This window comes from Arabidopsis lyrata (assembly GCF_000004255.2).
Source record: "Arabidopsis lyrata subsp. lyrata unplaced genomic scaffold ARALYscaffold_6, whole genome shotgun sequence".
NCBI lineage: Eukaryota > Viridiplantae > Streptophyta > Magnoliopsida > Brassicales > Brassicaceae > Arabidopsis > Arabidopsis lyrata.
In genome coordinates this window covers 7,097,148-7,113,783 of record NW_003302550.1, presented here as the reverse complement: position 1 = coordinate 7,113,783, position 16,636 = coordinate 7,097,148, and the positions used below count along the sequence as shown (strand labels likewise).

At 38.1% G+C, this 16,636-nt stretch overlaps 2 protein-coding genes across 3 annotated transcripts; both read right to left on the bottom strand.

The window, feature by feature from the left end:
* Positions 1–45: 45 nt before the first annotated feature.
* LOC9307828 (tetratricopeptide repeat protein 27) lies at positions 46–5,671 on the bottom strand. Its single transcript, XM_021023642.1, is given in 20 exon segments — positions 46–321; positions 421–573; positions 652–768; positions 886–1,239; positions 1,351–1,417; positions 1,498–1,560; positions 1,730–1,821; positions 1,957–2,026; positions 2,148–2,206; positions 2,285–2,369; positions 2,576–2,653; positions 2,764–2,862; positions 2,952–3,043; positions 3,179–3,268; positions 3,406–3,464; positions 3,688–3,949; positions 4,027–4,108; positions 4,336–4,667; positions 4,833–4,953; positions 5,083–5,671. Coding segments are annotated over 20 exon segments (2,796 nt in total). The 5' UTR covers positions 5,478–5,671; the 3' UTR covers positions 46–195.
* A 185-nt stretch (positions 5,672–5,856) lies between these two features.
* LOC9309887 (tetratricopeptide repeat protein 27 homolog) lies at positions 5,857–14,280 on the bottom strand. 2 transcript variants are annotated; one of them, XM_002871711.2, is made up of 23 exons: positions 14,081–14,280; positions 13,176–13,283; positions 11,874–12,281; positions 11,588–11,726; positions 10,832–11,163; positions 10,466–10,547; positions 10,116–10,377; positions 9,753–9,811; positions 9,518–9,607; positions 9,292–9,383; positions 9,101–9,199; positions 8,907–8,984; positions 8,612–8,696; positions 8,475–8,533; positions 8,288–8,357; positions 8,096–8,187; positions 7,859–7,921; positions 7,712–7,778; positions 7,342–7,572; positions 7,102–7,218; positions 6,867–7,019; positions 6,628–6,772; positions 5,857–6,259 (listed from the first exon to the last, which is right to left on the bottom strand). In XM_002871711.2, the coding sequence occupies exons 3-22, from the start codon at positions 12,266–12,268 to the stop codon at positions 6,659–6,661; spliced, it is 2,679 nt and encodes an 892-aa protein (XP_002871757.1). In that variant the 5' UTR covers positions 12,269–12,281; positions 13,176–13,283; positions 14,081–14,280; the 3' UTR covers positions 5,857–6,259; positions 6,628–6,658. The 2 variants fall into 2 exon arrangements, with proteins under 2 accessions (XP_002871757.1, XP_020879302.1); XM_021023643.1 differs by lacking the exon at positions 5,857–6,259 and having other exon boundaries at positions 6,413–6,772.
* Between the last annotated feature and the right edge of the window lie 2,356 nt (positions 14,281–16,636).

Sequence of the window (16,636 nt, the reverse complement as noted above, 5' to 3'; positions counted from 1 at the left end):
CATTCTATGTTATTACAGACATGAAACGAGGAGAATGCAGGTATATAAGATGAGATGTGATTATTATCTGCTTCTGCATCCCCTGAGGAATTTCAGATATATGTGAACTCAAAACTCTTACAAGTAACCGCAAAAAAAAAAAAAAAAAAAAAACCATTAAGATATAGCATCTCAAAACAACAAAAATGATCTCTGTTAAAACACTCCGCATGTTTTTGTATTTCTTCTATTCTCTTCCGTCTTCTGCATAACATTTCTCACCTCCTCAAGGCAACTTTCAAACTCTTTCAATTCTTCAGTATCCGGGAAGCTCTCTCTAGCCTACACAAGCACATATGTCAGCCGTTTATTCATTCTCATCATATAAAGCTGAGTAAGTATTGTGGGGTTTAATAAATGGTAAGTTTGGGTTATTATTACTTGTTTGATTGTGTTCTTCAAATGCATCTCAGCACTCAACAGTTCTCGTCTGCTTCCTGTCGACACTGACATCTCCATGTACACTCTACAAAGTTCCAATAATGCTCTTGCAAACTTCTTGAAACGGTCGTCGTCTTTCCACACTTCTGATCCCTGACAGACATCGATATGTCATCAAATGCTGCTCATAGATAAAACAGTAGCTTCCGTAAATCATCAGTCATTGGATACCTGATATGATCGCACTTGTTTTAACAGTGCCTCGCTGCAAGCCGTAAGATCTCCTGAGATTCTACTCCATCTTGCTTATAATCCCCAGATTTCAGATGTACTATCTGTTTTGACAATCTACAAAAACAAGCAAGAATCACATAAATGACAATACAAAACCATATCCAATGCATCTGCCAGGAGTTTCACCCAGAGAGTGAGACATCACACTAGTTGTTGAAATCTTTTGCTAACCTGCTGAATAATTTCCCCAAGCAACTCTAGGTGGCGTTGAGTTTCAGCTGGTGTTGCAGCACACTGTTTTGTTTCCGTCAGTTCATCTGAAGAAGCTTCGATTTCAATCGATAAAGATGATATTGGGAGATCGATGAGATCAACCCAAACCGAATCGTAATCTCCGGCATGATTTCCATATTCTTGGGCAATCGTCTCGACCGTCGATCTCGGTCGATCTCCGGTTCTCCCAATAGATGATGACTTACATGCTGAATTCCTATTTTCTAACTCTGTCATTATACGGTCCAATAAAACAACATCAATCTTCTTGTTTTTGCTCAATTTCAGTACCTGTTGTATAGCTTCAAAGGCCTGGAAGGAAAAAAGCACATAGATGAAACCAACTTGCCTAACTCCTAAGCTAATATAAAACAGATATACGAGGGCCGAAAATATTATTTTTACGTAATTAGCCGCATATACCTTATCAGTATTCCCCACATCCATAGCTACATGACTGAAATTCTCCCATATCTGCCAGCTATCTCGGCTGTTGATACACAATATTTTTCAGTTACTAACTCTGATTTCTTAACTCAAGTTACATAACGGTAAAGGATAGAGAGATACTTTAATTTAAGTGCTTCTTTAAACGCAATGAATGATTCTTTTCTCCTTTTCTTAATCATATGCCTGCACCCATAAAATATTACATATTCCGCATCATCCATAGTATATGAAACATAAAGTAGGTGAGCAGTGAGTCACGAAGTTAAATAGTAAGGCATGCTTGAAGAAAACAATTAATTTTCTGGGCAATTTCAGCACCAACAGAGCAGAATAGTGTAACTGAAATGCTTACAGAGAAGCAATGTTGTTCCAAGCCTGCCAATTGTCAGGATCAAGTTGAACAGCGAAAGTGAATGCATCCAGTGCTTTCTGAACATCCCTGGCCTATGGTATCATGTAGGAGATGTTAAATTAGTATATCTCTCATCCAGCATGACAAGAATTCCAATTGTTTATCAAATTACATTTGGAGTGGAAATATATTGCTACTAAGCTATTGGAGAAGATGAAGTAAGATACCTTCAACGCAGCAGTACCAAGAGCAAACCAACCATCTGGATACAGAGAATTCAAGGACATTGCAGCCTCCCTAAAGTAGGAGAAAAAAATGAGACATCTCACAAGTAAATCAGCCTGAAGGGCCAAGTTCATAAATCCATTTCCGTTGTAGAGAAAAAAAATAAGGAAAGAACCAAATTGTTCAAACATACCACAGTATCTTCGACTTCTCAAAATCACCGCGATTGTATGCGCTACGAGCAAGAGCCCGCTGCAAGATGAAGATAATTAGAGCATGGACCAAAAGAGACAGACAAAAAAGATTTTTCTGTTTTGTATCTCAAAATACCTTAGCACGAACTGACTTGTCATTTGAAACTTCCAGGGCTTTTTCATAACAGGAATCGTTAATCGTAACATCACCCAATGAACACCTGAAACCAATTTTTATCATCAAATTTCTTAATGTTATGATACAATAATAACTTCCTAGTATAAACAAATATCAAAGAAATATCCGCACATAGATTAAGAGTACATTCAAAGTAGATAATTATGGCACTTCACAGCCATTTAATAATCACGATATATAAGCAACAGGAAAATAACAGACAAAGAGTACTATCAGAGAATAGATTACAATAATCTTGGGTCATTTGGGCGTTCATGAAGCCGTGCTTTGATGAGATGTACAGCCGCTGATTTCTTTTGCATGGAGCTAACACAGAACATAATAAGTTTTGCAACAGAAGATGAAAGCCATATTCATTAAATCAAAACAAGCGAAGCTGAATTCATCACAAACGCAGTATTCATATTTTAGTTTACCAGTAGCAGTAAATTAGATTATCCCACAATTCCAGGCTCTCAAATATTGTGATTGCTTCCCCAGCATAACCGCAACTCACCAGAAGCTCACCGTATTCCCTGTTGATAAATCAAAATGGAACGATGAATATGACCGCAGAGAAACCCGAAAATGATATCTATACATGCACATAAACAGAATATCCTACTTTCTCAAAGCAGGAATAGTAGGAAGATACACTGCATAGCATAAAGGGATCCTATTTGATACTCCAGGATCGCTCTTGCTAATAGCTCCAACCTGATAAAGGAAAACTATCAGAGCTACAATAAAGGACGGAATGAAATAATGCTACAAAATGAGTGTTTAAGCCAGGAGGATATACAATCCAAAAAGAAAACCAAATTGATAAGTACGAGCGCTGTTCACACATACCAGCTTATCCATCATATCCCGGGCGCGTTCCCTTGTACGATATCGAGATGATTCCCATCGAACACGCAATAAGTCACAAAAACACCGTAGCTATTCCATGTAGGAAGGACAAAAAGTCCGTCAGTTTGTTTTAGTTGGATAGGTTGTGACAAAATGAAAAACGAACAGCTCCATACATCAACATGTAAATACAGTCACTTTAATTAACCGAAAGACTGAAGACTAACAACAAAATATGTTGACTTTTGAGAATCAATTGCCTCAATATATGGAGCCATATCCCAACCTGCAGAAAAAAAAAAAGGTATTAGATTCAACAGAAACAAGAGCAGACAATTGCATCTTCTCTATTCAAGGTTTTTGAATTGCAGTCACAACTAATGCCTAGTGACTTAATTGTAGGCAGAATCGTTAATGTTCTTCTCTATCTTTCCACCTAAGCTCTCCATGGGGCATAAAGGTTTTGAGAAATAAACATTGCAAATACTTTTGAATTCGAGTTCACTTACTTTGCATTGCATCGTGCCGACTACCCCTTTCAATTAGAAGGCACTGGGCCAAAATCAATGCCTGTTCAACTGGTTTTAAGGGCACAGAATCTTTGCCAGATTCACTCTCGTTGTTCACTAGTTTGGGAGTCATAAATACTTGAGGTGTTTCACCTTCCCAAGCTCCATAAGGTCCAACATCAGCTTTCTCAGAGGCCAACCTCACATCCCCATTGGATGAGCTAGTATTGGCTACCAATACCATCTGCGCCTTTGGTACTACCTATATAGCAAGATCAGAGGAAATTAGAATAACATAACGGAATCTATATAACAGACAAAATATATCTCATATCTTACTTGGTGAATAGTACGAAATCCAAGAGCCCCGGTAACAGAGAACTCTAGCCCTGCTGCTGCTTTAGCAGATTCAAGCTGCAACCTGACAATTTACTCTGAATCAAGACCAATATACTGAAGCAGAAGAGTAGATAAAAGGTCATGAAATGGTATGTGATGGCTATTAGAAATGAGAGCAGCAACAACTTCATATGTGCGTTACAAGCTCAACTTCATAACTACATGAGAGGCCATAACTTAACCCTAGCATAAAAAGCTACAAACATGTAAGATGTAGGCAAAGACAATATTGTCGCAATGGTAACTTACCGAGAAGGATCAATCCTTCCATATATATATTGCAGTACACATGCTTCCAGATGGATGGTTGACGTAATGGATGAAGCTTCGTCTTCTAGTAACTTGGAACCCCAGTAACTTTTTACTTTTTCCAATGCTCCAAAATGGTCTAGAGCTTCGGCCATGTAAACTTGCAACATCTCAAACAAAGATGAAGATCGCTCGTGTAGAACTCTTTGATGGATAAGTAAAACTCTGACAAGCCACCATGAAATACTCCTTAATTCAAAAGTTTCAGTTGCAGTTGTCTCAAACAACAAATCTTTCAACTTTAACAGAAGCAATCTAGCAAAAACTAAATGCTGCAGGAGAAGAAAGTAGTTTGGGTTACACAGAGTTCACTACAAGCAAAGACAGAAATGAATGCTACGAAGCCTAGGATACAAAGCTTCCATTCCAGGATATAATCATCACCGACTATGGATATAAGCAGACGAAAAGATAGAGGAGCACGAAAATAGTAGTACTTGGAGATTAGAAAACTTCCCGAGCAAGTCAGAACCTGCAGACATGAGCTGAATCTTAGCCCAGTTCTCCCATTCAACTAAATCTTTAAACGGTACAGAATTTGTTGATCCTTCCGTCGACCTAACAGCTCAATAAACAAACAAAAGCCTCAATGAGAATTTGCAAATAACCAGAAATCCAATTCTTCAGGAACTTAGTAAAAGAGTCCAAATCTCTCAATATTGTGAAGAGTTAAACTCGGTAACTTACCCGGTCAAATTGCACCGAGTGAACCACAAAGCAGCCGCGATTGCTAAGCACATCACCAGAACAGCACGGCGAGCCTTGTCGATTTCATCTGACGAATCGTTCACCACGAACGATTCGACCTTGTCGAGAAGCTGGGAATAAACTCGTTCAGCGGAATCAACCGAGTCGACCAGGTCGAACTCGGAATCGCCGAGTATTAGCTTAGTAGCGTCGGAGGCTAGGGCTCCAAGATAGTTTCCAGCCTCGATTGAAGACAAAAGGGACCTTATAAGAGAGTCGTGTGGATGAACTCCGGACTGGGATAAGAGAGGAGGATCTGGTTGTGTTAAAGAGACGGTGCACCGGAGGAGACGGAGCTCATAACCTCGAAGGGTTTCAACTTCGCCGTCAACCATGGTTGTACAGTTCTGTGGGGGGAGGCGGGAACGAAAGAGGTTTTTGTGATTAGTGAAAAAAGTTGTTCGAATAAAATAATCTACTGAGAGAACACGAAATCAAGAGTGCTTTGTTGCGTCGTAATAAGCAAAGAAGAAGGTAAATGATCTATCTATATTCGGAAGCTTCCACAAATCTCTTAGCTAGGGTTTTTTTTTTCTGTAAACTTTCCAATTTTAATTTCGGTGGGAATATCGTCTATATATTGATCGATTTGATTTATAATTAATTGTGTTCCTAAGTATGAATAGAAACTAGAAAGTTTCCAATTTACTTGGACCGTAATTAAGGTCTATTTAAACATTTGTTAAATAAGGGTTTTCCCCTCTGGGCAAATTTGAATGAAATCATTTAATTATAATAATCACTACTTTCTTCTGTTCACAAGTCAATCAGCTCTCAAGTTCATAGGAGGATCCAAAACGTTGTTCAACAAAGCACAGCATTAAAGACAATTGTTTAATTTTTCCAGTAACAATGCGAGAAAAAAATAAGCCATTCACTAAAATGGATTTAATTTTTTTAGAAAGCTTGTTATTGCATTCTTCGAGCTTCTCATAATAGACATCCCAATCGCATCGGAAGCAGTCGTTGCCGCAACAATAGCCAGGCTCTGGTTTCTCCGGGGGCGGAGGTAGTGAAACCTCTTCCTCCTTTTTATCATCTGTCCTCTCTTCCTCCTTGTCTGTCTCCTCTGTTGACGTTTTTACAAGATTTTCAACCTCGGCCATGCCATGGTAACCTGCAATTTCGATCCGGAAGAGTAAGCGAAAGATCGTTTGAGAGGGAGATGTTGCGATAATCCAAATCTCCTGCTCAGAAGCACATCATGATTCGGTAATGTGCCGATCAAGATATAAAGGATGAAGACACATAAACGTACAAAAGATTGAGATTCGGAATATCTGTTTTATACCAAGGACCTCAAAAGAACCATTAAGTTATCATCTGTGTCTGCAATCTGCATCCCCAAAGGAATATCAGAAACATGCAACTTCAAAACTCGTATAACCGCAAAAATTAACCATTAAGTTATGATCTCAACAATGTCTTTAACCCAACCAACAAAATGATTAATTTTACAACAACACCCATAAATCAAATGCTAACCTATGATGACAGTGACAAGTCTTTTCTTCTTTCATGTTTTTGTATTTCTAGTCACTTCTTCACTCTTCTGCATTACATTTCTCACCTCCTCAAGGCAACATTCAAGTTCCTTCAATTCTTCAGTGTCCAAGAAGCTCACTGTAGCCTACACATATACATATGTCAGCCATTTATTCACTCTGATCAAAAAGCTTAGTAAGTATTGTGGGGATTAATAAATGATAAGTTTGGGTTATTACTTGTTTGATTGTGTTCTTCAAATGCATCTCAGCACTAAACAGTTCTCGTTTGCTTCCTGTGGACACTGAGATTTCCATGTACACTCTACAAAGTTCCAATGATGCTCTTGCAAAATTCTTGAAACGCTCTTTGTCTTTCCACACTTCTGATCCCTGACAGAGATATCAATATGTCATCAAATGCTGCTCATAGATACAAAAGAGTGGCTTCGGTAAGTCATCAGTCACTAGATACCTGATATGATCGCACTTGCTTTAGCAGTGCCTCACTGCATACCATAAGATCTCCTTTGATTCTACTCCATCTTGCATATAATCCCCAGATTTCAGATGTACTCTCTGTTTTGACAATCTATAAAAGAGATTAACAAAAGAAAGAATCACATAAAGGACTATACAAAGCTATATCAAATGCATCCGTCAAAGAGTGGGACATCACAGAGATCCATACTAGTTGTTGAAATGTTTTGCTAACCTGCTGAATAATTTTCCCAAGCAACTCTAGGTGGCGTTGAGTTTCAGCTGGTGTTGCAGTACATGGTTTTGTTTCTGTTGATTCATCTGAAGAAGCTTCGGTTTCAATCGATGAAGATGACTTACATGCTGAATTCCTATTTTCTAACTCTGTCATTATACGGTCCAATAAAACAACATCAATCCTCTTGTTTTTGCTCATTTTCAGTATCTGTTGTATAGCTTCAAAGGCCTGGAAGAGAAACAGCACAAAGATGAAACCAATTCGTTTAACTCCTAAGCTAAAAGAAAACAAATATGTGGGGAGCTAACAGCTGAGGTTTTTATATAAGAGTAGAATATATAATTTTTAATTAACAGCTACATTTTACCTGATCAAGATTTCCCACATCCATAGCTACATGACTGAAATTCTCCCACATCTGCCAGCTATCTCGCCTGATGATACACAATATTTTTCGATTACTAACTCTGATTTTCTTATCTCAAGTAACAAACCGTAAAGGATAGAGATATACTTGAATTTAAGTGCTTCTTTGAACGCAATGAATGATTCTTTGCTCTTTTTCTTTATCATATGCCTGCACTCACAGATTATTACACATTAAGCATCATCCATTACAAATGTGAAACATAAAGTAGGTGAGCAGTGAGTCGTGAAAATAAAAAGAGTAAGGTATGCGTGAAGAAAACAATTAATTTTCTCAGTAATTTCAGCACAAACAGAGCAGAAATAGTGAAACTGAATTACTTACAGACAAGCAATGTTGTTCCAAGCCTCCCCATTGTCGGGATCAAGTTGAACAGCAAAAGTGAATGCATCCAGTGCTTTCTGAACATCCCTGGCCTATGGTATCATGTAGGAGATGTTAAATTAGTATACCTCTCTTTCATTTGGAATGGAAACATATTGCTACTGAACTATTGGAGAAGATGAAGTAAGATACCTTCAATGCAGCAGCACCAAGAGCAAACCAACCATCTGGGTACAGAGAATTTAAGGCCATTGCAGCCTCCCTAAAGTACGAGAAAAAATGAGAAATTTCACAAATAAATCAGCCTGAAGGGCCAAGTTCATAAATCCATTTCCGTTTTAGAAAAAAAAAGAGGACAGAACCAAATTGTTCAACATACCACAGCATCTTCGACTTCTCAAAATCACCGCGATTGTATGCGCTGCGTGCAAGAGCCCGCTGCAAGATGAAGATAATTAGAGCATGGACTAAGAGAGAAGGACATAAAAGATTTTTCTGCTTTGTGTCTCAAACTACCTTAGCACGAACTGACTTATCATTTGAAACTTCCAGGGCTTTTTCATAACAGGAATCATTAATCGTAACATCACCCAGTGAACACCTGAAACCAATATTTATCATCAAATTTAATATAATGATCCGATCCGATAATAACTTTCTAGTATATATATACAGAGACTAAAGAAATATCTGCACATAAATGATTAACGTTCGAAGCAGATAATTATGGCACTTCACAGCCATTTCTTAATTAAGATATATAAACAACATGAAAAGAACAGACTAAGGGTACTATCAAAGAATAGATTACCATAATCTTGGGTCATTCGGCCGTTCAAGAAGCCGTGCATTGATGAGATCTACAGCGGCTGATTTCTTTCCCAGAAGGCTGAAATTTCAAGTCGCTTTATAAGTTTTGCAACAGAACATAGAAGCCATTGAGGTAAAGGGGATAAAGATGAAGCTGAATTCATCACAAACGCAGTATTCAAATTTTTAGTTTACCAGTAGCAGTAGATTAGATTATCCCACAATTCCAGGCTCTCAAATATTGTGATCGCTTCCCCAACCAAACCACAACTCACCAGAAGCTCACCGTATTCCCTGTTGTTTAAAAATTAAAATGGAACGATTAATAAGACTGCAGAAAAACCTGAAAAGGATATCTATACATGCACATATAGGGAATATCCTACTTTCTCAAAGCAGAAATAGTAGGAAGATGGACTGCATAGCATAAAGGGATCCGGTTTGATACTCCAGGATCGCTCTTGTTAATAGCTCCAACCTGATAAAGGAAAATTATCAGAGCTACACTTTAGGAAGGAATCAATAACGCTACAAAATGAGTGTTTCAGCCAGATAGATATACAATCCAAAAAGAAAACCAAAATTGATAATACGAGCACTGTTCACATTTACCAATTTATCCATCATCTCCAGGGCGCGCCCCTTTGTACGACCTCTAGTTGATTCCCATCGAACACGTAATAAGTCACAAAAACACCGTAGCTAATCCCATGTCCGAAGAACAAAAGTCAGTCAGTTTGTTTTACTTGCATAGGTTGTGACGAAATGAATAACCAACAGCGCCATACATCAACATTTAAATTCAGTCACTTTGTAAGAATTAATTAACTGAAAGATTGAAACTTACAACAAAATGTGTTGACTTTTGAGAATCAATTGCCTCAATATATGGAGCCATATCCCATCCTGCAGAGAAAATAAAGTAGTAGAATATATAAATAATACAAAAGAAATGGTTTAGTTCAGCACAAGACAAGTGAGTAAAACTAGTCGACAAAGAAGCAAGCTTCATGATCTCTGTAGTTATTTTGCAACACCGTAACAAGAATCTACAAGCTTTTTGAATTGCAGTCACAATAATGCCTTGTAACTGAATTGACTAGGCAGAATTGTTAATGTTCTTCTTTATCTTTCCACCTAAGCTCTCCATGGAGCATTAAATTTTGAAGAAATAAAAATTGCAAATACACTTAAATTCTACTTCACTTACTTTGCATCTCATCGTGCCGACTACCCCTTTCAATTAGAAGGCACTGGGCCAAAATCAATGCCTGTTCAACTGGTTTTAAGGGCACAGAATCTTTCCCAGCTTCACTCTCGTTGTTCACTAGTTTGGGAGTCATATATACTTCAGGTGCTTCACCTCCCCAAGCCTCATAAGGTCCAACATCAGCTTTCTCAGAGGCCAACCTCACATCCCCATTGGATGAGCTAGTATTGGCTACCAATACCATCTGAGCCTTTGGATCTACCTATAGCAAGATCAGAAGAATTTAGAATAATAACATAGCCGAATATATATATATATATATAACAGAAAAAATGTATCTTATATCTTACTTGGTGAATAGTACGAAATCCAAGAGCCCCGGTAACAGAGAACTCTAGCCCTGCTGCTGCTTTAGCAGATTCAAGCTGCAACCTGACAATTTTACCCCGAATCAAGACCAATATACTAAAGGAGTAGGTCGATAAAAGGTCATGAAATGGTATGTGATAGCTATCAAAAATGAGAGCAGCAACAACTATATACATATGTGCTATGCAAGCTCAATTTCGTAAGTACATGAGTCGCAAACCTCTCATTATTTTCTTAAAAAAGGAACCATAATGCGAAACCAAAGTAATCTGGTAAATATCCGAGGACAAAAAGCTATAAACATATAGGATGAAGGTAAATACAATATTGTCTCAACGGTAACTTACCGAGCAGGATCAATCCTTCCATATATATATTGCAGTACACATGCCTCCAGATGGATGGTTGACGTGATGGATGAAGCTTCGTCTTCTAGCAACTTGGCACCCCAGTAGCTTTTAACTTTTTCCAATGCTCCAAAATGGTCTAGAGCTTCGGCCATGTAAACTTGCAACATCTCAAACAAAGATGAAGATCGCTCGTGTAGAACTCTTTGATGGATAAGTAAAACTCTGACAAGCCACCATGAAATACTCCTTAATTCAAAAGTTTCAGTTGCAGTTGTCTCAAACAACAAATCTTTCAACTTTAACAGCAGCATTCTAGCAAAAACTAAATGCTGCAGGATAAAAAAGTAGTTTGGGTTACATAGAGTTCACTAGTTAATACAAACAAAGACAGATCAGGACTACTTCCGATTGCTACTAATATATAATGTACACATATGTAAGTTAATTCACGTACTAGCAAACAGAAACGAATGCTAAGAAGCCTATAATACACAGTTTAGACCCTTCCAGGATAAAGTCATCTTGATGCAGACCAAAGAGCAGGAAAGATAAGATCATTCTACTATAAGACAAGCAAAAACAACAAGTTTGTGTGGACAAATAACACATTTGGTTTATTCCTTTTAAACATTAACGTCCAACAAACATCAAATAGCACTTTCCGAAACACAAATAAAGACTGGGACAACAACGCAGCTTGATTTTATGAAATTGAATTAGCAGATGAAAAATGCAGCAGCACGAAGGTAATACCTGGAGATTAAAAAACTTCCCGAGCAAGTCAGAACCAACAGACATGAGCTGAATCTTAGCCCAGTTCTCCCATTCAACTAGTTCTTTACTTTCTGATACTACAAACGGTAACGAACATTTTGTTGATCCTTCTGTCGACCTAGCAGTTCAAAAAAACAAAAAAAAGCCTCTGATGAGAATTTGCAAATAACCAGAATCCAATTCTTCAGAAACTTAGTAAAAGAGTCCAAATCTCTCAATATTGGAAATTCATAAATCTTGGGAGGAGTTAAACTCGGTAACTTACCCGGTCAAATTGCACCGAGTGAACCAAAAAGCAGCCGCAATTGCTAAGCACATCACCAGAACAGCACGGCGAGCCTTATCGATTTCATCTGAAGATTCGTTTAACACGAACGATTCGACCTTGTAGAGAAGCTCGGAGTAAACTCGCTCAGCGGAATCAACCGTATCAACTACTTCGAACTCGGAATCTCCGATTATTAGCCTAGTAGCGTCGGAGGCTAGAGCTCCAAGATAGTCCCCAGCCTCGATTGAAGACAAAAGGGACCTTATAAGAGAGTCGTATGGATGAACTCCGGACTGCGATTCGAGAGGAGGATCTGATTGTGTTAACGAGACGGTGCACCGGAGGAGACGGAGCTCGTAACCTCGAAAGATTTCAATTTCGGCGTCGACCATGGTTGTACTGGTTCTGGAGGAGACGGGAACGAAAGAGGTTTTGTGAGGTTTTTGTGATTAAGTACTGTGCGTGACAACGTCGTCGTTTGACAATTAAACCGGTAGAACAGTGACTCGAATGTCTATCCGGATTGGTTACCGGTAAAAACCTCTCAAAATTCTAACCCGGAAGTATAACTAGAACTGTCAAATGGGCTGTCCAAAGCCCAATGGTCATGTCCATTTGGACCATTATTTTCATGGGCTCTAATGGTTTGGTCTTTAATGGACAATAGTCTAAAAACTTGTCAAAACCCATTAAGGACCATGTCCAATGGTCAGCCCATTCTTTTAAAACAATACAAAGACAAAAGCTACACATGAACCTATGAATCCATTAAGAAGTGATTTTAATTGTGACGTTAACTTTAATTTCACTACATTAATCTGATTATAAAACTCGTAAAATCAAATTTCAAACTTTGATAAGAAAAGCATCGATTGACATAGACTTCATCAACAAGTATGTAATTCTCTATAGTCTTCATCAACCAAGTTTTGAGTATCAAATTCCATATTTCTGAAACAATTAAACACATACATGAATCAGCCAAAGAATTTACCAAGTACCTAAATAAGGTTAAAAAAGAAACATAAACACGTTTAGCAGTGACAAACTGACAAAAAAAAGAGAGCAACTTTCAGCCAGAAGTGAAAAGATACTCGCATGTTCTACCATAAGACTGAAATGTAGAATAATCCTAATCAGAGGCTAAGATACACACACTTAGATTTGTAAAGCAGCTTCTTCAAGTCAACTAGATAAGAACAAGAATCTCAAGAATCAATTACGAGCTTAAACATAAGCTTACATTTGGAAGCAAGAGAGGAAAAATAAATAGATTACAAATGTAGAAAAGACTCTGACCTTATCTCTGATAAAGTGTAAGACCTTTTCAGATACTTGAATGACTCCTATTTTTTCGGTTGTCTTTAAGCTTTGGCTGTCAAGCGCATCCACCTAGCTCCTGCTCTTCTGCAGCACAATGCAGAGCAGACACGTTAGTAACACAGGTTTAACATAATAGACAATTGATATTTTTAAAGATACACACAAGAACAAACTAATTGATATTTTTACAATATTTTGTGACAACCCATATAAACAACATCAAGGTGGTTAACAGCTATCAACTAGACTTGCAAACAAGAAAAATGAGAAGCTAGACTAGAACGTAGTCTCGCAGGAATCTGAAGTCCATGATCTGAATTGTGTCTTGCACATCATTCTGTTCTTCGAAAATTTGATTGTGTTTTTAGATAGCTACTACAGAAGAACAAGTCCCTGAGCTAAACCTGATTGAAACTCTGAGCTAAACAATCTACTTAAGAGCCATTCAAGATTCAAGATGCTAACTCCATGAACTCTCGTACTATACCAACTAAATATTCATATCAGATTCATTAAAATTATACTCTCTTCTGCTAGAAACAAAAGTGAAAATCAGTAAAATAGTCGATTCCAATACAAAAACCAGCCATTAATCAATAAAACTGAGCCTATTCATTTCAAAATCTCTATTAATTTCAGAATCTTTATTAATCAATAAAACTGAGCCGATTCTAATACAAACCAAGGATGATATCTATATGTTCCGGCAACAACAGAGACTACATATAACAATCATAGAATGAAATTCAAAATGGCGAAACATAAACAAAATCTAAAAAGTGCCCACTTGCTAGCTAGCTCTCCTCAGATCCAAAAAGCTAAGATTGTTTCAGAAAAGCTAAGATTGTTTCAGAAACGCTAAGATTGTTTCAGAAATTCACCTGGGACCAAAAAGGATAAACACGCAACACGATGATGATGATTGTTGCTCATACAACTCGGAATCGGTAGCGAGTTCGAAACTAAACGGAGCTCCGGTTCGTGACCCGTCCCGATGATGATTCCAACCTTCCGATGGCGATTCTGAAGCCGTAACAGAGAGGAGACAAGAAAGGCGATTCTGAAGAGATTTAATTTTTCCCCAAAATTGAATAACCCTAGTTTTTTATGAAACTGGGCCAACCAATTGTCCGTATGGGCTAGCCCATTATGTCCAAGGACAAAATTGGTCTTTAGACCAGATGACCCTTTTATTTATGGGCTGACCACGGACCGTCCATAATATTTTGGACTAGACTTAGCCCATGGTCGGATGACCATTTGACCAGCAAACTGGCTAAAACAAATTTGACATCAAAATGACAAAATTGACAATGGGATAGATCATGGTTTAACTTTTTTTCCTTCTTAAAACGACTTTAGCCTTTATTAATTTTACAGATGTACGGTACCTTTCTCTTTTGGTATTTTTGTTACTCAATTTTTTCTAGTGAGAAAATTAACATGAACTAGCCAGTCAAGATCAGTTTAAAATATCCAATTAGCTAGCATATGTTATAAATCTCGTATATTCTCTTATTAATGAATGAAGTTACAACTTATATATATACACAATAAGGGAGACAAATCCCAATTGGACTAGGAAACCCTAAAGCCCAAAGCCCACTAAGACTAACATAAACCGTCATTGGGCGAATCTTCTAGAAGATAGACATGGGCCTTCTAGAACATGGACATGGGCCTTCTAGAACATGGACATGGGCCACGGTTATGGAGTCCATCCGTAATGTGGTTTACAACACTCCCCCTTGGATGACATAACCGTGTAGATGCCAAAGGATCTTTGTAATGCGCTTGGGGATGCTGCCTCATTAAAACCTTACCAGGAAAACCCATTGGGACAAAACCACGGTGAAGGAAAAAGAGTACAGCACGCATTACTCCCCCTGTTTTGGTCATCCCTGTAAGTCCTTAAGTCTCCGCATTCCAATTTGATGCGTGAGCTTCCTTAATGTTGTTGTCGGTAGTGCTTTAGTGAAGAGATCGGCTGAGTTGTTGCTTGAACGAACTTGCACCACTTGAACTTCACCATCCTTTTGTAGGTCATGCGTGAAGAAGAACTTAGGTAGAATGTGCTTTGTCCGATCTCCCTTGATGTAGCCGTCCTTGAGCTGAGCGATACATGGCTACGTTGTCTTCACATATGATGGTCTTTGATGTTGTAGTAGCTGCGCCTTGAAGAAGGCTGCCTACATACCCTTGGAAGGGATCAAGCCACACGTAGTTTCTATTTATTGACCATGCCATAATCTGATCTTACCTGCATCAGCAAAACAAACTAAACCAAAGCAAACTAGACCTTCTTTGGTTAGATCAGTATAGAATAAAACCCAAATAAACAAACATAGGAAGAATAGAATTTAAAATTTAACCAAACCTTCCTTCAAACCTTTCTAGTGCCTTTGGGTTGATCATGAACTAAATTTAGACAAAGGAGGTTCACGGTAAAACATATGTCTGGTCTAGTATGGCTAGCCAAGTACATTAACGCTCCTATGGCACTAAGGTATGACACTTCAGGATCGAGAACTTCTTCCTCATCCTTCTTTGGACCGAATGGATCACTATCCAATCTGAGGCTTCTCACCACCATTGGGCTGCTCAATGGGTGGGCCTGGTCCATATTGAATCTCTTGAGTACTTTTTCAGTATATGCCTTTTGATGCACAAGGATTCCATTATTCATGTACTCAAGTTGCAATCCCAAACAGAATTTTGTCTTGCCTAGGTCTTTCATCTCGAATTCTTTCTTTAGATATTTGACTGTTTGGGCGATTTCCCAAGAGGTTTCAAGGATGTTTAAATCATCCACATATACTGCTATTATTACAAACCCTTTGTTTGCAAATTTCTTTATGAAGATACATGGACTAATGGGATCATTCTTATAACCTTCTCTGACTAGGTACTCGCTTAATCTATTGTACCACATGCGTCCACTTTGTTTCAGTCCATAAAGTGATTTGTTCAGCCTTATGCAGTATTGGTCTCGAGACCCTTTCTTATCTTTATCTTTGAGCTCAATACCCTCTGGTAATCTCATATATATCATCCAGTGGACTTATATAAATATGCAGGCATTACATCCATTAGCCGCAAATCAAGTCTTTTTCTTTATATAGCCAGACTTAGCAAAATTTAAATGTCTTAGCATCCACCACAGGGGAGTATGTTTCTTCATAATCTATCCCCGGTCTTTGTGAGAATCCTTGTGCTACAAGCCGTGCCTTATATCTCACGATTTCATTATTCTCATTTCTCTTCTTCACAAAGACCCATTTGTGTCCTACTGGTTTTTACATCGAATGGTGTCCTTAAGGTCGGACCAAACTCATTCCTTTTCTTAATGATTCTTAGCTCCACGTTTTATGGTCTTGTACCATTTAATCAATCAAGTCTTTGAGTGCACTCTAGTATAGACGTGGGCTCCTGATCCT